The sequence below is a fragment of the Camelus dromedarius genome, chromosome 32 (genome assembly GCF_036321535.1).
Source record: "Camelus dromedarius isolate mCamDro1 chromosome 32, mCamDro1.pat, whole genome shotgun sequence".
Taxonomy (NCBI): domain Eukaryota; kingdom Metazoa; phylum Chordata; class Mammalia; order Artiodactyla; family Camelidae; genus Camelus; species Camelus dromedarius.
In genome coordinates, this window is record NC_087467.1 from 23,121,976 (window position 1) to 23,146,443 (window position 24,468).

General features: G+C 55.7%; 1 protein-coding gene across 2 annotated transcripts; it reads right to left on the bottom strand.

Moving 5' to 3' along the window:
• Positions 1-422: 422 nt before the first annotated feature.
• On the bottom strand, positions 423-24,252 carry AFG3L2 (AFG3 like matrix AAA peptidase subunit 2). Of its 2 annotated transcripts, XM_031439226.2 has the most exons (18): positions 24,025-24,252; positions 20,248-20,347; positions 19,637-19,705; positions 18,732-18,838; positions 18,446-18,598; positions 16,585-16,659; positions 15,303-15,427; positions 13,274-13,547; positions 12,006-12,143; positions 9,709-9,862; positions 8,660-8,767; positions 8,441-8,566; positions 7,663-7,773; positions 6,238-6,353; positions 4,840-5,040; positions 3,363-3,557; positions 1,884-1,965; positions 960-1,095 (listed from the first exon to the last, which is right to left on the bottom strand). In XM_031439226.2, exons 1-17 carry the CDS (start codon positions 24,139-24,141, stop codon positions 1,897-1,899), a joined length of 2,238 nt encoding a protein of 745 aa, XP_031295086.2. In that variant the 5' UTR covers positions 24,142-24,252; the 3' UTR covers positions 960-1,095; positions 1,884-1,896. The 2 variants fall into 2 exon arrangements, with proteins under 2 accessions (XP_031295083.2, XP_031295086.2); XM_031439223.2 differs by lacking the exon at positions 1,884-1,965 and having other exon boundaries at positions 423-1,095; positions 24,025-24,248.
• Positions 24,253-24,468: the final 216 nt, after the last annotated feature.

Consider the following 24,468-nt stretch of genomic DNA (forward strand, 5'->3'; position numbering starts at 1 on the left):
ACAACGTGGACCTCGGCCTGGACCTCTGGGACATGCAGGAGGGTAGGCTCCCCAGCTCAGGGAAAGGCCCCGCTCTGCCATCCTGGGCGGCCCGGACAGCCCACGACAGTCACAGACCGGCTTCCAGACCATGTAGAGGGACCAAGGCCTGCTTGTGACCCGCAGAGTGAGGACGCGACCCACCGCCATCGTCACCTGGCACCGACTCACTTGGTGTCAACGCTCTGTACACCCAGAGTCATCCTTCCGGGTGGGACGCACAAATCCAAAGGGGCTGAGCCTCTTGGAGCTGAGGACCCGCCAGCCTGGATGCTGAAGGATTCCTCCCTAAAAAGCAACAACTTTTCATTCCTTTCCATTATGTTTTCTGAAAGTATCCCACGCGTAACCCGGGACCCTCTGTGTGTTCACAAGGAAAGAAGTGCAGTGTTTGTACTTTATTTTTAACATAAAGAAGCTGTATTTACATAATACATTCATTTTTTAAATATGTTACACTCTCCGTAGGAAAACATTCTATCGCAAAAGAGCAACATGTGATCTGGACTCAATCTCTAAAATATTAAATCAAATGAAAATACTCTATCAGGACTCCAGTTTAATTTCACAGCCATCACAGAGGGAGACCCTGAAGGAGTGAAGAGGGGCGAGGTGAGAATAAGGCCCCCCGAATCCGGCCCCGACAGGGGCGTGGGACCCGCTGACGCAGCTGCTGCCCGAGAGCCCGAGGCGGGGCACGTCCCCCGCCCCCGACTTCCCTGTCACCTGGGCTGCAGCCGGCTGACACGACGTCGCAGGGCCTCCAGCGAGCCAGCGCTGACGCCGTGTGCACACCGAGGCCGCGACACAAGACGTGCCGCAACGCCCCCCTCAGCTCTGGTTGGCGGCCTTCTCACCCGCGGGCTCCTCACGGGCCCCTTCCCGCTCTTTGCTCCACTCCTTCAGGCCCTCCGGGAGCGAGGTATCCTCGTCCAGGCTGCCTGTGCCTTCCACAAATTCTTCGTAGGTAGACTTCTCTGCGAATGGCCTGGGGCCCAGAAGTTCAACCATGTCATTCTTGTCCAGCACTTCTTTTTCTAGTAACAGGAGAGCGACCTGGACAGAAGGGCGCGGTTCAACGTTACCAGCAGCGTCCACGCACTGTTGATGACGCTGATTTACAGCCCACCCCCTCCCAGAAAAGGACACCAGGCCCCTGGGAAGTAAGAGCTATTCATGGCCACACAGTGTCAGAATGAGGTGTGCAAAAACACTGGACTGACACGCATTCCGGGCCGCACATGCGTGATGGCGGGGCTCACGCTGGGCTGTGCCCGGGGAGGAGAGCCGGCTGAGGGGCTCTCTGTGCTGATGGACCATGCGGAAATTCTGGGAGGACGCACGAGGTCGTAACACAAGTGTCGGGCGGGGGAAGGATGGAAATGGGGTGAGTAGGAAATTCTAGAAGTTGGTGGAAAAAAATAAGGACAAATGAGGCAGAGACACAAAACACAGCAGGAGGGGAGCAGGAACACTCGCATCCTGAGGTTTTGATCTCCAGGGAGGCTGAGCCACAAATCTGACAGGGACCCCCGCCAACGGCGAGTGTGGAGGTGAGTGGCAGCGTCAGCAGGGCAGGGTGGTAACGTTAGAGCTCTGACTGCTAGCAGGCAGGTGAAGTTGTAAACTCTCAGAAAGCAGACTTGGTTCCTCCCGTAACCCCCCGCGGAGAAATTTATCTTGCCTGTAGTCTACATTAAATGCCATATTTTAAAAGATAGATAATGATAAAACAGTTCCTTTCTATCTTCTCAATTTTTAAAAGCTTTATTATGGATTACTTCAAATACGTACCAAAAATATACAGAAAGAATATGGATAACTAACAAGAACTAGCCACTCACAGCCATCTGTGTTTCATCTACTCCCGGATTGTCCTGAAGGAAATCCCAGATGCCTTAGCATTTTATCCGTAAGTTTTTGTCTCTAAGGGATAAAGATTCTTTAAGAAAACATGACCAGAATACTAAGACCCCCTGACGTTGAGTACACTGCTTGTCTATAAGCACTGAAGAAGCAGGCTTTAAGACCCTCAGCCCGCCCACAGCCGCAGGGGGGGCGACCACTAAAGCCGTGACAACGTGTTCTGTAGCCCAGGAGATCAAAAACGTTGGTATTTCAACATGTACAGACATAAACTTATTAGTGAGCTACTTGACATTCTTGTTTTCATGGCAAGTCTTCAAACCCCGCTGCTCAGAGCCCGTCTCAGTCCGGACCAAGCCCAACTGACAGCAAGGCCTGGTCAGAGGTCAATGGCCGGTCAGCATCCTGGTCCCGCCCCTTCCAGCCACGTGCCCCTGCGCAAAGCTGCTAGACCTCCCTGGGTGTTCGTTTCTTCACCTGTAACTCGTGGACGGTAAGGAAGTGACCTCAGGAGGCTGCGGGGGTTTCAGAGAAGTCATACCTCTCAGGCAGCACCTGGGAAACACGCTCGGTTACCTGCTCTCCTGAGGCCTGGCCCCGAGGCCACCCTGCCTAGCTGGGCTCCCACAGCAGTGACCTGGGTCTCAGCAGCGCAGCGCCCCCTCCCGGCAGGCACCCCTCCCAGCAGTCAGCTCTCTGTGGAACCAACTGTCTCCTGCAGACGTTTCCTGTCCGTTGTCTGCCGGGTGGGCTGTACCTTCGGAAGGGGGGACCCCAGGGTAAGCGGGGAGCTCCCGGGTGCTCCTGCACCCTCTGCTGAGGTCCGCAGCTCACTCCCTCCTCAGTGACCAGCCCAGGGCAGCCGCCTGCCCCCTCCAGCTGCAGCAGGTGCCCCTGCCTGTCCTGACTGACCCTTTCCTCCCGGCCGGCTGGTGTCCACCACCAGGAGGAGCCTGAAGTCACCCCGAGGCCTCTTCTTGTTCACTCTCTGCATCTGAGCAATGACTCTCTACCTGTCGCTGCTGCCCGGCTGGGCAAAAGCAAAAAATTGTTTTCAGTTGTACAGATTATAATTAGGCTTTACTAGACGCAGGAGAAGGACTGAATGAGAAAGGACGGCTCCCTTTGGCAGCTGCTGTCAAATGAGGCCCAAGGAAGGAAAAGACAGAGCAGGGAGGGCGTCGTGAAAGCACAGCTGGTTTTCACGCGTCAACTCTTGCTGAGCTAGGCTGGCTGGTCCCTCTGGCTGCCCTCTGGCTGCATCTTCATCCCGAAGGTGAAGAACAAGTGTCGACCCTAATCGGGGCTGGGGCTCTGCACTTCAGGTGCTTCTGGGGCGAGTGCGGACCCCCTGCCTCTCTGGCACTGTTAGGGCTTTGTGAGCCCCCACCACACCCCCCGCCTCCCCGACTCGGAGCAGAGCCGGCACCGGCACGAGGCGCGCGGCAGGTGCCTACCTTCTCCACGTCCGCCTTCTTCTCCGTCAGGAGGGCGACCGTCCTCTTGTGGGCATCGCTGATGAGCAGCCGCACCTCGTCGTCAATCAGCCTCGCGGTAGCCTCGCTGTAGGGCTTCTCCAGGACCATGTCCCCCTGGCGTGGCAGGTCGAAGGAGATCTGCCCGACCTTCTCGTTCATGCCGAACTGCACGATCTGGACCAGAACGCGTGAGTGAGCCGCCCTGCTCACAGGCCCACGTGCTGCCATGCGGCGGCGACAAGCCCTTACAATGACACCTGTTCCACACCCTTCACTGCAAGACTGCTCTGCACCCGGCAGCCCGGCCTTCTGCGTGGACGGACACAGCGGGGACAGAACCAGAAGCCCACAGACGACACCCACACCAAACCAGGTGACAGACGGGCGGGACAAACCCCGTGACATCACCTCCGAGTGAGGGGAGCCGAGGGGAAGTGGAGGGGCCCCAAGCCGCCCAGGCACCAGGACCTGGGAGGGGCCTGTGCACGGTCCCTGCGTCCGCGGGCCATGCTGGGCTGGACCCAATGAGCCCACACTAGCCCCACATTAAGAAGCTTCCGGGAGTAAAACCCAAACTAATAAGAAAAGAGAAGGTGCAGATAAAAGCGGGGAGCAGGACTGGCTCAGAAAGGAAGAAACCACGTTCTTCAAACGTTTATGAAAACAACAGAAAAGGAGAATCTACAACCATGAAACTAGCAAAGCTGTCCTGACCCATCTCCTTCCCAAGAGACCAGAAAAGCAAACTCCACGTAGAAACGGGCTACAGAAGAGCATGAAAGGAAAGGAAGGAGCCAGAGTCCCGTCTCCACAGATGAGGCAAGTGGGACGGACAGACGCCCGTGGAACAGATGAGAACCGTAACCACAGCCTCGGAAACACCTACTCACGCCAGGAAAGTAAAGGAAAAAGCAGAGAACTAGTCAGGATCAGAGAAACGCACCTGAGGTGCCAGACGGCAGGAGAGTTAGACACACAGGAAAAATATTGAAAAGTGAAGATTAAAGTAGAAAGAACATAAGCAAACAACAACAAATAACGCGTAAGAAAGATACAACATGAAGAAAACAAGTTTTTAAAAATTAAAAAAATGAGTCATTAGAAAAAAGGTGGGCGGACAGGCCCTGAGCAGCGCAGGACCCAGCAGAGTCCCCACGAGGTCTGCCCGGGGCCGCGTGTGGTGCGCGAGGACGGCAGGGGCAGGCACGGCAGAGTGCACGGGGCACCCACGGGCTTCTAACGGGACCGACACCACACACGGGCTTCAGTCGCGCTTGGTCAGAAATCGCTGCTACGGAGAAGGCCTCTTCCCCGAAACTCAGATGCTGTTAGAGAGGACCCTTCCCGAGAACCAAGCCAGGCCTGCACGTCCTCAGCCCTGCAAGCTCAGCAGGGGCACCCGGGGCTGGGGGAGCCCAGGGGAGCGCAGGGGCAGGATGGGCCCGCGCGCACTCACCTGGGCGTAGGCGCTCTGAGTCACTTTGCGCAGGTCGTCCTGGGCGCCAGTGGTGATCCTGCCGAAGAAGAGCTCCTCGGCCACGCGGCCGCCCAGCGTCATGCACATCCTGTCCAGGAGCTGCTCCCGGGTGTACAGGTACTGCTCCCGGGGCAGGTACTGCGCGTAGCCCAGCCCCTTGCCCCGCGGGATGATGGACACCTGGCAGGGGAGCACAGCGGTGTGGGTGCCACCAGCCCTGCATCCTCGCCGTGTCCACAGCCAGATGCACCGGTCGGGTGGCCCATTGGCCTGGGTGCCTTGAGATCCAGCGGGACCAGGCAGGAGAGAACTTTCTCCCAGGACACACGCAGCGTAGAGTCCGGGAAGGGATTCTCTCTGTCACACTCAGCTGAACCGTCCCTCCCCCTGACCTGACCGCCAGCCCCGTCCATGCCTGCTCCCAGGACGCAGGCTCTAGCCAGCAGGCTTCCTTTTCTAGTCCTCTTTTCCCAGCTCAATTCCTTTCACCTCTAAAAATCGCCTTTGCTGGGGGATGGTGTATACGTGACAAAACACGGCCCTTACGACAAGGAAGACAAAGAAAACCTCGTCTTCTCCCCAGAGCTGCCCCCCGGGCCACCTGCGTGCCCTCCTGCCCCGGACAGCTGCAGACGTGCCCCGGGGGCGGCTGCAGTGACCAGCACGGCACGTGAACGGCCTCCCGCGGCGTCCGCCTCCCTGGGCCTGGTCCCGGCCGCCGTCCCCAAGACTCGCCTTCGCTGCTGCTGAGGGAACACCCGTTTGCTCTGACCGCTGCACGGCGACCTGCCGTGCAGACGCAGCACACGCCCATCGTTCTGGAGGAACTTCAGGGCTCTTCCCAGCTTACTGCTGCTTTGAATAGAGCAGTCAGTCTTTCGTGGACGTGTTTTTCATTTCTTTTGGGTAAATACCAGAGTGGGACCGTTTGGTTGGATCGGAAGCATTCGTTATCTTTCTAAAAAACTGCCACGGTATGTTCCAAAGTGGCTGCACCAGGTTCTGTCCCATCAGCGAGGCCCATGAGTCCGGCTGCACTGAGGGGGCCGCAGCGGTGCCTGGTCACGGCTGACGACTCCAGCAGCAGTAACTGCAGGGCCTAACTCATGTTCCTCCTCCTTGGGGCAGTACATGGGCAAACACCTTGCCTGTTATTTTAGGGGTTGCTTGCTTTGGAGGATGAATGCTCCTCCACCTTCTGGACACTGTCTTTCCAAACCTTTTAGCTCGTCTGCGTGACCTCTTCCCCACCCCCACCATCAGCAGACGTCTCTGCCACGATTCCTCATACGCCTGCCCTCCGGGGAGTGTCTCCTCCCCAAGCTGCGGCTCACACGGCCGGCCAGGCAGCCTTCTGCTCAGCACTGACGGCCTTACCTTCAGGAGCGGGTCGGCGTGCTCCAGGTACCAGCCGGCAACCGCGTGGCCGGCCTCGTGGTACGCCACCGTCTTCTTCTCCTCGGGCTGCAGGACCTGGGTTTTCTTCTCTAAGCCTGACAGAACAAAACCCACGCTTAAGTGGCAGTGACGTCAAGAGCGGGTTCCACGCTACCGCACACTGCCTCACCCGTGACGCCACCCCCCACCCCGCAGCCCACTTTCCTCTTACTCTCCCAGTCCCGGGCCACTTAGCTTGCTCTGGGAAATAAACAGAATGGCCAAGTAAAATTCAGCACTCAGGTCGATTCAAAACAGAACTCACAGAAAACAAAGGCATGGTCTGGGCGTTGGGAATTTACACACACTGGGAACAAGGACCCCGAGAAAGGAGCGGGGCTGGGGAAGGGCTGGAGACGCCCGCCCGGAGAGGCCCTGGGACCCGCAGCCCCAGCGCAGCGGCCTGAGACGACACGCTCGCCTGCATCACTCAGAGTTGGAGGACCCCGTCCTGTAGTTTGTTCAGACACAAATCACACGCGAGACAATGGTGTTCCTGTGCTCCAGGTAACTCATGTGGGAGAAGCCCTCCACTGGTAACACACTAAGGAGTCTGGAAGAGCGAGTACCACGTCCTGCCCGGCCTCCGTCTGCCATTGCTCGGTAAGGAGCACGGGGTTCTCTGCCGGCAGCTGCCTCCCTCCTCCTCAGAGGTGCACATCCCGAAACTACCACTTGTCTTGGCATCACGGCACTCGGCGGCTCGGGGACCCGTGCTAGGTCAGTCTCACCACGGAACCACGTTTCAGAAGCCCTTAAGCTTAACATTCAAGGCTCTGTAAAACCTAGAGTCAGCCGAGCTTCTCAGCTTTGTCTCTGCCTCACTTCCAGGGGGACCCGAGTCTGACAAGTCTGCCCTCCTCCCCCGGGCACGGCATCACAGTGCCACCTCCAAGCCGCTTCTGTCCCCGCCACCCCACACCACACCGCTCTCTGCCGACCCTGGGCGAGCCCCGCTCCCGCGGAGCCTGCCAGCCCACGTTCCTGACCCACAGTGACCTCTGCACCGGTATTAAACCATCCGTGCTCTGGGAAGTGAGGAACCCGCCACCGGCGCATGCCGAGTGTGTCCTGGTCCCACAGCTGTTACGGCTACTGGTCACCTACGCCTGGCTCGCAGAATGTTTAACTCATATGATGACGTTTTTCGAAACAGTAAGACTGGGAGTGTTTTCAAAAAACTGGTGCGTGCACCTCAAGGGAGACGCCTCCCCGCCTGGGGGACGGGGGCAGCACCTCACGGCACTGCCGGCCCTGGCAGATGCCAGAGGAGAGAGGCTTGGGGCAGCAGGTCCCGGGGAGGCCCCAGCGGGGGGCCGAGCCCCTGGGCCTCCCGCCATGCAGCCCTGTGACGTGGGTTCTTACCACCAATCACCCGCTCAATCGCCTGCTCGAAGTGTTTCTGGTTTATGGCATCCGAGAGGTGCCTCGCGGCGATCAGAGCGGCCTCGTTGCAGACATTTGCAACGTCGGCTCCTGTGAAAGCAACACACACCAACAGCTCACCCACCAGACACAGCCAGGCTGGCCGGTCGCACATGGCGAGTGAGGGGCCACGGTCCCCCTCCCACAGCGGAAGGCTGCCTGGACGACCTCAGTGTGGCTCAGTGGCATTGTGACCGTCCCGAGCCACTCCAGGTGCAGGGCCCGCCCGGCACAATCCTGGCCCTGTGGACTGAGCTGCGAGGGTGCACAGTGGACAGACCCCACAGGAGCCGTCTACCCAGACAGACGGCGTGGACAATGTGCCAGCAGGAAGGCACTGAAGGTGCCCGTCAGGGGGCTCAGCGCCGCCGCGGGGACTGACTGGCGTGGACACGCGGGGATACGGTGGGAAGAAGAATCACAGGGACCCAGCGCCTCGGTCACACAGCGGAGGTCGGCCATGGGAAGCCTGCCAAGTGCCCTCTAGACCCTTCAGTCCCTGTGCGCTACCCTTTCACATAAAGCCACAACACAATGTGCTCAATTACCATGAAAAGTCAGGCCCCCGGGACACTGCAGGTGCCCGTGCCCGCAGATACATCTTCCCAGACGCTCCGGATGGTCCTTTTTATTTCACGTCAAGGGTGGAAGGAGGGAGACAGCGAATGAGAAAGGAAGGATCCCACCCGGCGAGGAGAATGGGGCTACGCTCGCTCACCTGAAAACCCTGGAGTCAGGGATGCGAGCTTCCTCGCCAGCTTCTCCTTTTCCAGGGCGCTATCCAGCTTCAGGGGTCGGAGGTGAACTTTGAAAATAGAGGCTCTTCCTTTTATGTCCGGTGGTCCTTGAGAAAGTATTTTTCAGGAAAATAAATCACAGGGAAGCAGTGACACCTCTCCTCACAGGAACTGGACTGGGCCCAGGGAAACCGTCTCACCAATGAAGATCTGCCGGTCGAAGCGGCCCGGCCGCATCAGCGCGGGGTCCAGGATGTCCGGCCGGTTGGTGCCCGCCAAAATGACCACGTTTGTGGTCGTGTTAAAGCCTGGAAAGACACCAAAGGCGCCCGCGTTATGAAATCCTGCGAGGCAGAGGCAGCAGTGTGCGCGCCAGGACCTTGGGGCGCCACCCGCCGCGTCGGCCCGTTCACGGCCGGCGCGCTTAGAGCCGCCGACTTGCACGCTTCTTCCTACTCACCTTGTCCTTCCTGACAAGTCACACGTAAGACTCAGAGCCTTAAGGATCAGTTACTAACCAATTACGAAAGACAAATTACTAAAGATTTTAATTTATGTAACAAGAGACTTGGATGATGATGTCAACTTTACAACTTTAAAGTTTTACAATCACTAAGATTAAATTTGCAAAGGTCGAGTCTAGGCTTCCTGGGCCGCAGGACCCCTGCCAGCTTCTGCAGGCAGGTCCCCAACCTGCTCCTCCCTGCCCTCCCCTCCAGGCCCAGCTCCCTCCACCTGACCGGCTGTTTCTCAGACGGCAGCAGAGCCCGCGGCCCCAGGACCCTGGCCCTGAAGGGGCCCCAGGGTGGGCTGTGCTGTGCACCAGGCCTAGGAGCCAAGGAGGGGCTCCAGCTTCTTGGGCCTGACCCCAAGCCTGGCTCAGGAAGGCAGGCAGCTCTGTGCCCGGCAGCATCCAGGCACCTCACAGCAGGGAGGAAGGACCCTGCCTGCCCCAGAACTCTCTCGTAACAGGAAAGCTCATTAATGCAGTACAGCGTTCACAATCTGCCAAAGTCACAGGTGGTCTGAGAATGACACTAATTCCTCAGGGACACACGTCACCAGTTTTTCTTACTCAGCACCAGGTTCTAACACTAGATCACCGTCAGTGTGAGCGACGGCAGGCCGCCAGGCAGGACGGTTCTGCTGTTCTCTGCATGGGCCTTTAGAAGGGGCTGTTTGTGTCAGAGAAGGCCGCCTGCTGCCATGTCAGCGCAGACAACTGCAGACACCAGACGCGGCTGCTCACCGTCCATCTCCACCAGCAGCTGGTTGAGGGTGTTCTCCTGCTCGCTCTGTCCCCCGAAGTTGCCCCTTCCTCTCTTCCTCCCCACGGCATCTATCTCATCGATGAAGAGGATGCAAGGAGCGTTCTTCCGAGCGAGGGCAAAGAGGTCGCGGACCTGAAGAAAACCACAACTCTGAGCTCCTGACAAGTGAGCAGACGCCCAGCTTCCTGTCCCACAGGGAGACGGGCTGGTGTCCCATGCTGCACAGTGCGAACTTCAGAAGTCACAAAAGCAGCAGAGAAGTGAAGTGGCGAACGATGAATAACTTGATGGGAAACTGATGTAAGGCGAGCAAATATTATTTCTAGACTGTCACCAATTATTGTTATATGATGAGCCACACACATCAGCAGATTCACAGGACACACCTCTGTCCAACAAAAGGTAACAGTGCACAACTGTCCAGTTTACACCCATTTTCAGTTTGCTCGCAGCAAACCCCTCCGGGTCCCCTTGGTGCCCGAGGCAGTCAACAAAGCAGACACTTACCCCCAGCCCAGCCCCATGTACACACAGCAGAGGCACGGCCCACCCAAGCCCACCCGGGACCCCCCCCGCTCACCTCCCGCCCGCGGAGCAGGCCTCAGATGCCCCATCGCCCGCCCTCGAGAGACTCAGAGACACACCCCGAGGCCTGGTCTCCCGTCACTTTACTCAGAGTCCACTCGCCCCACCACCCTTTCCGGCCTGGGTCCTGGGTTTCCGCCCCACGTGGCTCTGAACCGGCCCCCTCACGATGGAGCCCAGCATCCGGCACCCCTCCCTGAGCTCCACACCTGCGATCGACCCCCCAGCCTGTCCCTGGACACTGTCCTCACCTCACCTGACCTGAAACTGGCTGCCCCGCTGAGCTCTCCACCTGAAGGGGTTCCTAGCCCTCCCTCCAGGCCAGCTGCAGCTGGGGTCCACCTCACACCCCATCCCTACCTCGGACCCCGCCGGCTGGGGCTCCCCGCATGGCAGGCGCTCCACCCTCTGGCGCCCACGGTCCCATGCCAGGTGCTACGTCCTCAGTCCCCTGACCTGCCTCTGCCGTGGCCAGGAAGCCCTCCAGAAAAGCAGCCTTGAGCGGCCTGCTCTGATCACTGTTGCCCGGCACCTCCCACAACCCGCTCTCCATCTATGGCCCAGCTCCTGCCCCGCTCACCCAGCCCTGACACCTCCTCTCCTGCCTCCAGCCCCCTCGCCCACGTGAGAGCCCATGGTCCATCATTACAACACTCAACTGCTCCACAGTCCCCGGTGTTCCAAGGCTTCTGTGCCTCACAAGCCAGGGCTCCACCCGCCCCCAGCACAGCTCATCTAGGACCCCCCGAGGATGAGACAGTCACCGCCAAACCTGCCACAACACAAAGCTCCACACTGACTGCCAGCTGTATCCCGACGCCTGGAGAAGCGCCTGGGACAGCACTCTGCACCTCTGCAGTGCTCTACAAGGTCCACACCTCAGACACTGGTGAGACAAGAGTGAAAACTGAAGTGTTTCTTTAACTATTAACCCACACTCACACTTCCTGATTTCTGAACTTACTACAGAAACAGCAGTCAGAACTGTGGTCCTGACAGACACAAGTCAAGAGGACAGAATTCAAAGTCCAGAAATAAACCCAGGTATCTATCTGTGGTCAAGGCTGCGAAACCATTCAAGGGAGAAAGAAGGGTCTTTTCAACAAATGGCACCGGGAAAACTGGGTCCACACGTGTAAAGAGGGAAGGTGGACCCTTACCTCACACCATGTTAACTCAAAGTGGATCACAGATCTGAACGTAAAGGGGGGGACTCTAACAGCCGCAGAAGAACACAGGAGTACTTATGCGTAACCTTGGGTTTGGCAACTGGTTCTTCAACACGACACTAAAAGCACAAGCATTAAGACAAACAAAACAGATACACTGGACTTCATCAGAATTTAAAACTTGTGTTTTACTATCAAGAAAATGAAAAGACAACCCACAGAATGGGAGAAAACACCTGAAACGTTCATCCATCAGGAGTCAGTACCGGGAATATACAAAGAACTTGCACAACTCTGCAACAGCAAATCCGCCCGACTAGCCGACTGGGACCGGGGTGGCGGGGTCAAAGTCACAGGCCTTCCTGCAGGCTCTGCCCTGCCATGGCCGCCAAGGCGCTGACCAGTGAGGGACGCTCCCCGGGACTCCAGGCGACAGGGCCATCTTTGCCAGGCTCCCCTTTGGGGGGTCCTGGGGGGAAGGGGGAGGAGGCTGCACCATCAGAACAGGACATTGGACTTACTCGAGCCGGACCCACACCGACAAACATCTCCAAGAACTCAGAGCCACTGACGGTGATGAAAGGGACGTTGGCTTCCCCGGCTGTGGCCTTGGCCAGCAGTGTTTTCCCAGTGCCTGGAGGACCAGTGAGAATGGCACCCTTCAGATACAAAAAAAAAAAAAAGTACGTTCAACTAGGACTTTAGAAAACTACATCGCGTATCCATAAATCACTGCAAGGCGTAAGCGTGTCTGCACACTCCAGTGACACACGCTACGTAGCTCTTAACGTGAACGATGGCACAGCACTTCTCGTATGAGTAAGAAAAGGGTTATCAGAGACTGCTTTGTTTAAAGTAACTTGGCAGGAATGTGAAATCTTAAATATGTCCCTTATTTTATGACATTTTTCATGTTGCTTCTTAGACCTTTCAAACAGTATATAAAGGGTGACTTACGCTACAAACCTAATAAAAGCCACCTGAGAGTTACTTCAATAATTCAAGGGGAAACAAATACCACACTTCGCTTATTTTCTCCCCTTTGAAATTTCAAATGAAGTAAAATACCCAGTAACCACGGTGAACTTGAGAAGGACAGCACGCGCTTCTCAGGCACTGTTATTACTTCGGCTGTGGAGATGCCGGGGTAAGAGGTAAACAGGTACTCAGACGAGTAACAGCAAATTACAAAATGACAACACGTGACCTCCCACCCTGCAGGCAGGCCAGACCCGAAAGCAAGGAAATGCCGCTCGCCTCTACAGAGGCTCCTTTGGAGGAGACTCTGATGACGGATCTTTACAAGAATTAGACGTTTCCTCCTCGGGTCTTCCCTTCCCGGCTGAGCCTGGCCCCGGGAACGCAAAGGTCTCAGGGCTGCCCGTCGCCAGCGGTGGGCACGGTAGTTCGTGCTCCCGCCCGTCCTCCCCTGAGCCTGAATGCCGGCCCGGGCGGACGTCTGCACCTGCTGCCGCAGGTGGCAACGCGCTGGGGCTGCAGCTGCGGGGACAGGGGCATGGAGTCACAGAAAGAGACACGGCAGCCCGAGGCCGCTTCCAAGGGGAGGCGCACCGATTTTTCGGGCAAACAGCACGTGCAGGAACAGAGCAGCGGCCTGAGCAGACGCTCGGGTTACAGAGACAAGTTATGTCAGGATGGAGGAAGGAGAGAAACAGCTGCTTTATGACAAGTACTCAAACTGCGTAACATTATAACTTCAGAGTCAGGAAATCTTCAAAGGATTTTCAGGTTAACAAGCTGCCAATCACCTTCTGAAAGCTCATTTTACCTTTGGGATCTTTGCACCCAGGTCTTGGTACTGCTTTGGGTTTTTCAGGAAATTCACGAACTCCATGATCTCCAGCTTGGCCTCCTCACAGCCTGCCACATCTTTGAACTTCACGTCTATCTCGTCCCTCAGCACCTTGGCGGTGGTCTCCCCGACACTGAAGAGGCCGCCCATGCCGCGGCCCGAGCGGCCGATGCCGGCCGGCCCCCTCCGGATGGTGTAGAGAAGGAAGGCGATGATGAGCGCGGTGGGCAGCATGCTCAGCAGGAAGGAGCTGCGGGCGCACGCAGCAAGGCTCAGTGCTCCGAGGCCCGCAGGGCGGCTGCTGGACACAGCGCGCACTTCCTCCGCACAAAACCTGGCCGTCCTAACACCCTCCCTGGGGCGCAGGAGGGCCGTGCCATGTCACCACCACTGGAGCAGAAGCACAGCGAGGGACACCCAAGAACGGCCACTCTCACCGCTGTGCCAGGCAGGGACTCGCCTCTACCCCAGTAACCTCCACTGCGCCCCGCATGGACCCGCGGTTCACTCTCATTACACCTGCTTCAGAGAAATCTCTTTCCAGGTGCTCTCTTAAAAACTTCAACAAGATTCTGGTGTTAGCCTGGGTAGAAATTCCAGTTCTCTTACTAGACTCCCTCAATTTATTCTGAACAGGTATCTTCCAAATGTCCAATCCTCACTCAGTTAACAGCGTACAGTAAAAGCTGTGTCTGTGTGGCCGGGCAGGCTCACAGGCGCCTCAGGGGACAAGTGTGCCCCCCCAACCCCGGGCTGTTCTAGGGGGAGTGGTTCAGGAGTGACCCACAGCCTCTGCCTTCCCTTTGTTTGTCTTAGTAAAGTTAATTTCAGCACAACTACGGGCGCTGTGTAATACGATGCAGCGCAGTTTAACCCACCCCAAGAACTCTGGATCAGAATCTTGTACTTGGTTCAGGTGAAAAACAAAACCAAACAAGAAAAAAAAACCCCCACAGGATTAGCTTTCTAATTTTTCCTCTATTTTAGTATAATTATTTTATTTTGGTGGGGCGGAGGTAATTAGGTTGGTTTATTTTTAGAGCAGGTATTGGAGACTGAACCCAGGACCCCATACGTGCTGAGCATGCGCTCTGCTGCTTGAGCTACACCCTCCTCCTGCGTCTATTTAAAATTTTAAACGCCACCACAGCAGGCAGCAGAAACCAGGAGAGAACTACCTTTGGTTTATTTCTGGAGGGAAAAAACCCATGTTGACAATAAAGGTTTAAAAAATGCTGCATCACAAAACTCTGTGTGGTGTCTCAGCACCAGCCCATAACGGAAGCGTGTGACAGCCTCGGGGCTGAGGACCACATCACGTGTGAAGCCATGCCAACGGCTAGGTGGGCCTAACTTCTGCAGGCAGACTGTAGGTCTGCACAAAGCAGGATTCAAGAAGTTCCGGAAGCCGAGGGAGACTCAGCTCACTGACTTGCCAGCGATCCATCTTCCTGCTCTTCCACGTGGTGACTACAGCCAGGCCCGCCTGCCCTCTGCACTGAAGGCGGACGAGGTCACCAGGTCTCCCTGCGTGCGCACGGCGAGATCCCAGAGGCCAGATGCCCGAGTCAGCTCCAGGTCACCACCCCTGACACCAATGGGCCCTTCCTGAGAGACCCCGACCCGATGCGGCCTCCCTGAAGACAGGTGCTAAGGGAAGCTGTGGCTCTGACAGGGAGGAGGAGGGCCTGCTTCACTTGCCCTGGAAGACTGAGCGGCAACGGGGAGGGCAGGGAAGGTGGAGGCGCCCCTCTGACCACACAGGGCCCTCGGTGCGAAGGCCCTACTAAAAGATGGTGCACTGGACCGGCGCCCCAAACCACTGCTTAATCAGGATAAACGTCCACGTGGGGCGGTCCAACCAGACACCCACCCAAACTCGGGCATTACTAATGGATAAAAACCCCAGCCAAACGGAGAACATAACGTGGACCAGTGGCCACCTGGCGACAGCACACTCGAGACCCTCCCAGAGCAGGGCCCTCGTGTCTCCACTGCTTCTTACCCGTCACTTTCGGCGATGTAGACCACGGGGACCCGGTTCTCCCCTTCTATGCCCAGCTCCTGCTGTAAAGTCTCCAGATTCCGCTCAAAGGTGTCCACGCTGCCGATGTTGAACCAGACGTACTGCTACCAAGACAAGACAGAGACGCGCTGACTTTGTCAGGCATGAGGAGGAGACGAACGGTTCCCGTCACTATAAGGTTCGGCTTTCTAAGAACTTTCCAGAAATACTGAAAATTTACAAATTAGAAAACCCCAACAACATTAAGACTGGCTTCAACGAGGCAGTGATCGCGCCCCGCTCTGTGAGAGCGCTTGGCGAGCCTCGGCAGGTAACGGCTCTCCAGCAGCGTTCCTCGTGCTTCTAAAGTGAGCAACTCAGGGGAATGAAAAATCTACTGGAAAAGACACCCCTTTTCATAAAAAACACGCGTCCTCTTCCTCTTCTCTATTTCCCAGGAATATCTCAGCTGCTGAGTCCCAAACTAAAAACCAACATGCAGCCAAGATGGCACCCCTGCAGAGTCAGCGAAGTCCTAGCCCCGGATCCACCGAGACTCGCCGGTCCTCAGAGGAGATGCCCCACCGGCCGTCAGGGAAGACACTACACCCCATGGGACAGAAGCCCCTGGCCGTGCCAGGTGCTCCCTGTTCACTTGACCTGGGGGGCTTCTGGGGCCCTAGGGAGGGACACCAGAAGGCTCGAGGCGATGGCTGTGTTGGCTGGGTGATGACTCCACATGGGCTGGGTGTCAGCCCAACGCCTACCGCCCCTGCTACAAGAGGAAACCACGGCGTGGCCACACACGCCCACAGCCGCACATGGAGTGACAGTGTGGGCCAGTGATGACCACGAGCGTCACACTGCCTTTCCAGCACAACCAGGAAACACCTATGAAGGGTCACCGCACCCTGGACCCTGTCCCGAGTAGCCTGCACTGCACGGCACAGAAAGACTCTGTTTCTCCTCTAATCCACGATCGCTTCACAAAAATAGATTTTTTTTATCCAGACAGTAAACCTATGCTATAAAACCCAGGAGGGCAACAGGCCTCCCCGGGGCCCTCCCCAGCCAGGGTTACTGAGCGGGAGCAGCACCCTGGAGGTGGGGAGCATGTTTCATCACGTCCTGCAGCAGTGGTTCTCGGTGTCGAGGGTCACCCTGCCACACTGCCCCACCTGACCCGTCTCACTACCACCACGGGAGGCAATGTCTGCTGTTCAGTTTTAAAGCTGAGGAGGTAACATACAGCTAATTCACATCAATTAATAAAATCATTTACCCCATCAACGGGAGTTTTTCCTGGTGTAAAAGTCACTCGAACAAAACGCTTGTTGACGACTTCCAGTCTGTCTACCTGGAATTTTAAAAAGTCAAGCATTCAGACATAAATGTACAGAAAAGACTTGAGATATTCTTTTAAGCTCTTTAAAAATGAATATGATATTTCAGACGTACAGAGGAGGACAAGGGGGGACGTAACGATACTCCATGTCCCCCGCTGGCTAGAGAAACAAGGCACCGGGAACCCCAGGGGTAGCCCTCAGCACTGGGCGCCCCAGAGCGCCTCCGGCCCCGACACAGCACAGACCTGGCCCTACATGCGCACTCACTTCTGCCTGTTTCTAAGCGTTAAAAATGGCCTCGCTGGCACGTGTTCTTCTACAACTTCGCAGGTCTGTCTTTGCTGACGTCCACTCTGCAGAGACGCAGTTTCAGAAGCACAGGCTGGGCAGTTACGCATCCTGATGGCAGACGCTCAGGCTGCCCGCACGCTCCCGGGAACAGCTTCACCAGCCTCAGACATGTGCCTTCCTCCACTTCCCGGCCGTCCCCAAATGCCACCAGAGCAGCCCCAAGTCACAGCCCTGGCCTGGCACGCCCAGTGCTCTGCATCCACGCTTACTAGTGTAAGATTTTTAGTTTTCGCCAACCCAAGGGCATAGAGTGGTTCCAGCCTAGCTGCACAGGGTCCTCAGGAACACAGATAAAGCCCGTCCCGAGTCTGACTGGCTCGGAGTTGCTGTGCTCCTGGGGGAGGCCCCCCTCCTGCTGTCCCTGCTTCCGCTCTGGCAGGACATCTGATCTGCACGAGTCAAAATGCAGAGTGAGGGAGGCCCGGAACATTCCGGAGGAGCTGGAACAGGGCAGGCAGTGCCTGTGAAGGAGTAACTGAAGGACTCGACCCCATGACACTGCTGGGGCAACGGCAGACTGACTGCAATGAGCCAGCAGGTCAGGACATGTGACCACAGAGCCCCCTGCTCAGGACCTGCAGCCACTCTCCAAGGACAAGAGTCACTTCCCTGAAAGCAGGCTCCCCACGACGCCTGGGGCCGTGCACGTGACAGCCTCAGTCATGAGAGAACATTGAGTGGCCGTCACTTCCATCCTGTCCGTGCTCACCTCACTTCCCACCTTTACAGGTAATTCTGGATTCTTTATCTTTCTTCACTAAGTAATAGTGCCTCAACTTATCTCATTCCTTTCATTGATGAAAAATCCAGTATTGACAGGTTAAGTACTGTCCCCAAGGTTACAGAGCAGGCCTAACTCTGGGTCTCTCACCGTCACTTTGTGTCACCAGTTCTGAGAAGGGCATTTGTCACATTTCAACATCTCAGGAACTGGATACACTGGACATCGTCTCACTGGCAGCTGCTGACACCTTTCTTAGTAAGACACCAAGCAAGGTGTGTCCTACAGGAGATAGCACGGGAAATGCGCTGAAGTGGGCAGGGCCCTACGGGGTAAAGACCCATCCGTAGTCCCAGAGCCCCTCTCCGCTTCCCGTCAACAGTGTCCCTAATTCGCCCATGTCAAAGTCCACAGGTGACGAAGGGCAGGAGCCAGGGAGGCGGGCACCCGGAGTGGGGCGAGGCCACAAGTGCACCAGAGCAGCTCAGGAGCAGGAGGTGCTGGCGTGAAGTGACATGAAATGAAAGGGGTCTGCAGCAAACGTGGGGGCTGCTGGGTCAGAGCAAAGCAGCTCCTTGGCCGCGGGACTTTCTGGCACTAAAAATTCAGTATGTGACTTTCTGATGAACAGGCCCAGGAACCTGCTGGCCGTTTATCTCTTTACCGGTCTAATCTGAATTCCACCCTCGGAACCACTATAGCCAGCGATCCTGGGAAACACTCACCACTCCTTTGGAGAGGTAGTTATTGACAAAGTCCTTCCACGTGATCTCCCGCCCCGAGGTCCTGAACAGGAAGTAAAACATGACTCCGCCCCAGAACAGTGCAGTCCAGACAAAGTACATCCTGAACTCCTTGTCGTCCCACGGAACGTCACCCTGCGCAAGGAAGGAGGGTGTCTCTGAGGCCCGAGATGTCGCCCGTGCTCTGTGCCCTGCTGGACACTAAGCCCTCCCACAGCCATGTGAGCCCCGCCGCCCCGGCCACCCCAGAGCCTCCAAACTAACGAACCTTCTGGAACCGGGACCACCAGTGGGAGTCATCCTTCCTGCCACCCCGTTTTCCACCACCACCAGCTCCTCCTCCAGAAGGACGCGGGGCAGCCGCGGGCTTTGAGTCTGCGTGTAGACAGAGAGCCTATGTGTGCAGCAGCTCAGCAGAAACCTCGTCTCCAACAACATTCTCACTACGACTTTAATACAAATCTTCCTGCAGAATACATCGCAGCAGCTGGCTGGTGACTGACACGCGTCCGGGAGCACAGGGGAGACACACAGGACCGAGCACCCAGTGGGCAAGCCTGCACCACACACGCTGCCCAGAACAGCTGCACAGCAGCCCGGTGACCGTCCACACAGCGCTCTGCCCGCCCCCGCATGAAGATGCTGTGGCCTCAGTGGCCTGTGGGACAACGTGCTGCAGGGTTTGTTTTGCTGCAGTGTGTGTCTGCGCCCCACCTGAAGGTACAACGTGTCCCCCCTCCCACCTTGCGAAGTGAGCACTGCTGACAGGTTCTCCTGGAAGAAAAACCTGATTCTGATCATTGGCAGAAAACAAACAATAAACCCACCTCGGTCACATAAAATTCATTTGTAAGAATCTGAAACTAGTTGCTGTTATGGGTCGAATTATGTCGAACGTATTTACCAAACATACAGGTAAACATGACTAATTACTAGTACGACTAACATCGATCAACCCGTACCATAAGGCGACCTTCAACTAATTCAATTTGAAAAATAACAAGGAAAAATAAGGGCAGAAAATCAAGGGAAAACGCCACGCAGAATTCTGTATGTGCTTGTAACCTGCAGTTTCAGAACTGACTTCAGACAAGGTTTCTTCGCTTGGTGGAAGCTGCCAGCAGCACCACACATCGGGGGACAGCGAGTCCACAGAGTCTGTTGAAAACGCACCTTTTTTTTCTCCCGTAACTTCTTTGGGTTCACTGGCTTTTTTTCCATTAGGAAAGTATTTTTCAAATCCTGTTAGAAAAGAAAAACAATATCCTCAAACTAACATTCATCAGGTTTTGTCAGGCTTTTTTTTTTTTAAAGCACAGTTAGTTGCAGTGTGTCAATCTCTGATTACAGCGCAGTGTCCCAGGCACGCCTGGACGTACTCATGTTCGTTTTCATATTCTTTTTTTTCATTAAAGGTTATTACAAGGTATTGCGTACAGTTCCCTCATCAGGTCTTGTGTGTGTGTGTTGTTTTTAAAGCATCCGACTCATCACTAAAAAGCATAAGGCTGCTTGTGCAGGAGTAAACCAAAGTCCAGATCATACAGTTCACAACCCCGAGGGGTTAGAGGAGAAAGCCAGCTGGCAAGCCGCTTCCATTCCGCACAAGTGCTGCATTCGCGGTGACATGCTGTCAGCCCTGCGGTCAGACAGGAGGCGGGGTGGGTTACACGAGGCGACACGTGAAGAACCAAGTGAAGTGACCCCTCCGCACCTGCTCCGTAAACACCTGTTGACAGTGAGTCTCTGAAACAAGAACATGGGGGTCACATCTGAGTGTTTACCTTTTGGAGGCCGAGAACAGAATCTCTGATAAGCAGCAATTACATCTGTCAGAAGAGAATTTCTGCTGGTTCTTGCTTGAGTTGTAGCATATCGATAAAGCTGCAACACAACATATAAATAAAAGCACGAAGGTTACATCGAGATAAAGAATTAAAAGAAGAGCTTCATCTCCTAGTATGGCAAGGTGGATGGACTGTCTCTCCCTTCAACAGGCGGTTACAGACCAGCACAGGATGGCCCCTGCAGGGAGGACTACGTTGTCCAGCCCTGTCCGCTCCAGTCCAGCAAGAACCGCAGACCCAATCCGGAAGACAAGAGCACCTCAGATCACACCTAATTACAATTCCCCACCAGCACACTCACTCGGGCATCGTGTACTTAGCCCTGCAAACTCCGACACGGGCATCTGCTGTCTCACCTGCAGGGTGTATCACACTGCAAGCTCCTTCTCCCGAAATTACACAACAGTGCTGCCTGGGACCACTAAACTACGTTGATCTCAGTTCACAGATAAGAAGGTTATGGTCCAACATCACTGATATAATCCTTATACTAGTAGCAGATATCTTCAGAAGATATCTGATATTGTCATTCTGGTGACAACTCCAATTACGCAAGCCCCATTACAGATACATCTCTGCTTTAAATAACATGTTGCTAAAATTGTTTGTAAATACAGTCCTGATAAATGGGAGTACAACGTAAACAAACTGAACATGCTCTGTATTAAATATTTAGCTGCACAATTAAAAGCAATCAATGGCAAGGTGCTTTGAGGGGATACATCCAAACTTGACAGTAAAAAACTTCAAGTCAGCTTATCCTTTTGAAAAGTGAAAATTTACCACCATTTTTCACAAGGACAAGCTCTTGCACACAAACGGGAATGTTTAAAGTGAAGTTCATCTGAATCAGTTTCCATCCTCACTGGCCTCCTTTATGGTCCAATGAGAAGAATAAAACATCACAAAACCACATAAACCACTTCACATGCACTAGTTCAACCATAACCAAAAAGAGAGACAGCAGCCAGTGTCGGGGAGGACGTGCAGACACTGGAGCCCTGGGCACCGCTGGGGCAACGCGCCCTGGTGCAGCCGCTATGGGGAAGCCTGGCATTCTCATGACCCAGCAAGCCCACTCCTACCCAACAAAATGGAAAACCTATGTCCACCCAAAACTTTGTACGGTAATGTTCACAGCAGCATTATCCACAGTAGCCAAAAAGTGGAAACAGCCCAAATGTCCACCAACCGAGGAACAGACAAAATGTGGTATACGCATACCATGGAACACTCAGCTGTAACAAAGGGACGGAGCACTGACACCTGCTACCATGAAACCTTGACGACATTATTTTAAGTCAAAGAAACCAGACACAAAAGTTCACATATGATTCCATTTATGTGAAATGTCCAAAATACGAAATCAATAGAGACTGTACGTGAGTAGGTGCCTGAGGCTGGGGAATGGTTGGGGAGAAGTGGGGAGGGACTTACTTTGGGTGATGAAAATGTTCTGGAATTAGAAAAGTGGTGATGGCTGCACAACTTTATGACTACACTAAAAACCATGGAACAGGGCATTTTAAAACAATGGATTTTATGATATCTGAATTAAAATGTCAATTAAAATGATAAGCTGATTTAACTTCAAACGAATACACAGCAAAATAGGACAGAAACACTGACACTGTTCTTGGTTGACAGCAAGTGCAGGTCTGAGAGAATTCGGAGCTTCTGCTGTTAGGCCCTTTCTGGCAGCTGGGAACTCCTGCCTATGAATAACTGCTGATATTGGATAAGAGTGTGTCATAAGTGATTACACATTCTCCAGTGCCAAATCCACGAAGGGTGTGGACTACAACAACCTGTTATCCCAGCTGGACAGACAAGTTAGAGTATCTGCTCCTGGTCAAGGGCTGCCAAGCGGTGGGGGGGGGGGGGGATCCCTGGGGGACCAGAACCACCACAGCCCCTAGAGAACTCAGGAGAGTGAGGAAGAGAGTCCCGGGGACAAATCAATCACAGGATGGCACCCTCCGTGCAATACAAACGTGTTAGTGTAAGGACAGAGGGGGTGCAGAGAAGCAGGTACGTGTTTGAGGGACCAGGGATGTTGCAAGGGAAGTGATGCCTAGCCTGGGACCTGCAGGACCTATGGTTTACCAGGCAAACAGTGTCAGAACTTCCCGTTTTGGTAAAGCTGGAAATGTGTATTTTTTGCACGATGATCTTCGACTTATCTCCCAAGACTGGAAGCCTCAGAGTCACACACCTGCAGTGGAAGAAGACAACCAGCTCCCAGGAGTACTACCGTGGGATCAAACGTAAGTGAATGCAAAAGCACTTTAAAAATGCTGCGGCCATTTAAACGATCATTCCCAATCATCCTGAAAGCTATCTGAGAGCAAGGGTTCTTCGTATCAGCACATAAAGCAAGTCTGCGTGTGACAATACAGAACAGAGCTGGGTACAAGGTATGTACTCTGTAAACACCACTTCTTTTTGTTTCAATACTTCCAGTTTGCGGACTAACAGGCTCCCTTTAGGCTCGGAACACCCGCAGCAACAACCCCTGTGACTGCAGGGATGCCGACGCGGTTGTCTACAGGAGACCCATCAATGAACTTTTTTCCCTCTGCTTATCCAACCCAAGCCCATTCAAAGAAAAAACACATATAAAACATACCAATTTGCAAAGTTTAAGTTTAGAGCACCTCATTTTAGAGGGTTAGCTGTTAACTCGACAACGTGAGTACTTTTCACTTGCTTTATCATCTGTTTAGTCCTCTTGAGGGTTATACCTGAGAATGGACACCTCACACATCAAACTCTTTCCCCCAGGAACCTCACTGTTAGAAGAGGCTTTTAACAGCAGCACAGCTCGAGAGGAAAATCTGTCCTTTCAGAGTCCCTTGCAGGTGGCACAGTAATGCCCCGGTGTCCCCACGGAGACCTTCAGGGCAGTAGCAGGGAGTAAGTGTCACGGACCCCCAAACAAGCTGCTAGTCCTTGCACCTCAGCGTCGACGATTTCATAGGAACTACGGTGCTACTCGGATGAAGGGCTCAGGTAAGACTCCTGGCCAAAATTTAAAAAACCCAAAACAAAAAACCTCACAAACTCACAAAGCAGATCCCACCCGCTCGTTCCACGTCAGAGTCCAACATTCAGAAGGGACAAACGGTGAGGGATCAGAGCAAGGTAAGACGGGGAAATGGACGCAATGAAGAAAGTGCAGAGAGGCGTGGCGTAGGGCATTACGGAGTGGGAGACGGACAGAGACATCCAGGCTGCAGCAGGGCTTCGAGGAGCAAACAAACGTCAGGAACGCAGGTACTATCACTGCTGTCCCCGCGGAGCGGCTGAGAACACTTCCTCAAGGCCGGACCAGGGAGGTCCCGGGACTGACGCCCGTGGCTCCGTGTGGCCGGATCCCACCGCACCCGCCGCGCGCCTGCACGGCGCCCCCTCCCGGGGCCCGAGGCCGCCGGCCACACCACCAGACGGCCTCTGGAGCGGACAACGCCCACGAGCCGCGAGGTGAGGGTGTCGGCCGAGCGCCGGTAGCCCCACCCCCAGGGCACGCGGGGCTCGGGCGGAGGGGCGGGTGAAGGCCGCGGGCCCCGGGTGCTCCGGCGCTCGGAGGCCCGTCTCCGTCCGGATGCGCGCTCCAACCCGCCCGACCACGGGCCCGGGGTCCGACGCCGCGAGCCGGGCCGGTGACCTTGACGCGGCGCCGGGCCGGAAGCGGGGCGCGCGCGCCGGACTCACCGTCCGCATGCAAAGCCGCTCCGCGGGGCCCGCGCGGCCGCCGGAAACGAGCAGCGGGGGCAGCCCGCGGGGTCGGCAGGCGCCCCGGCCCCACAGCAGCAGGCAGCGGTGCGCCATGGCCGCCGGCGGCCTCCTCGGGCCGCGCCGGACGAGCAGGCGGCCTCGGATCGCCGGGCAGGCTAGGAGCAGTGCCCACGGGACGGCGCGCCCGCGACCCCACGCTCTCCTCGCGCCCGCCCCGCCCCGGCGCGCTGACGTCAGCCGCGCGGGGGCGTGCCCCCGCGCGCAGGAACGCGGGTCCGCCTCCGCTGCGTCCTCCCTTGGCCAGGGACGGAGGCGGGGCCTAAGGGGAGGAGCTCAGAGGCCGAGGGCGAGGCTGGAGGCGGGCCTAGCGGGGGACTTGGAGGGGATGTGGGCGGAGTTGAGGGTGGGGCTAAGGGAGGG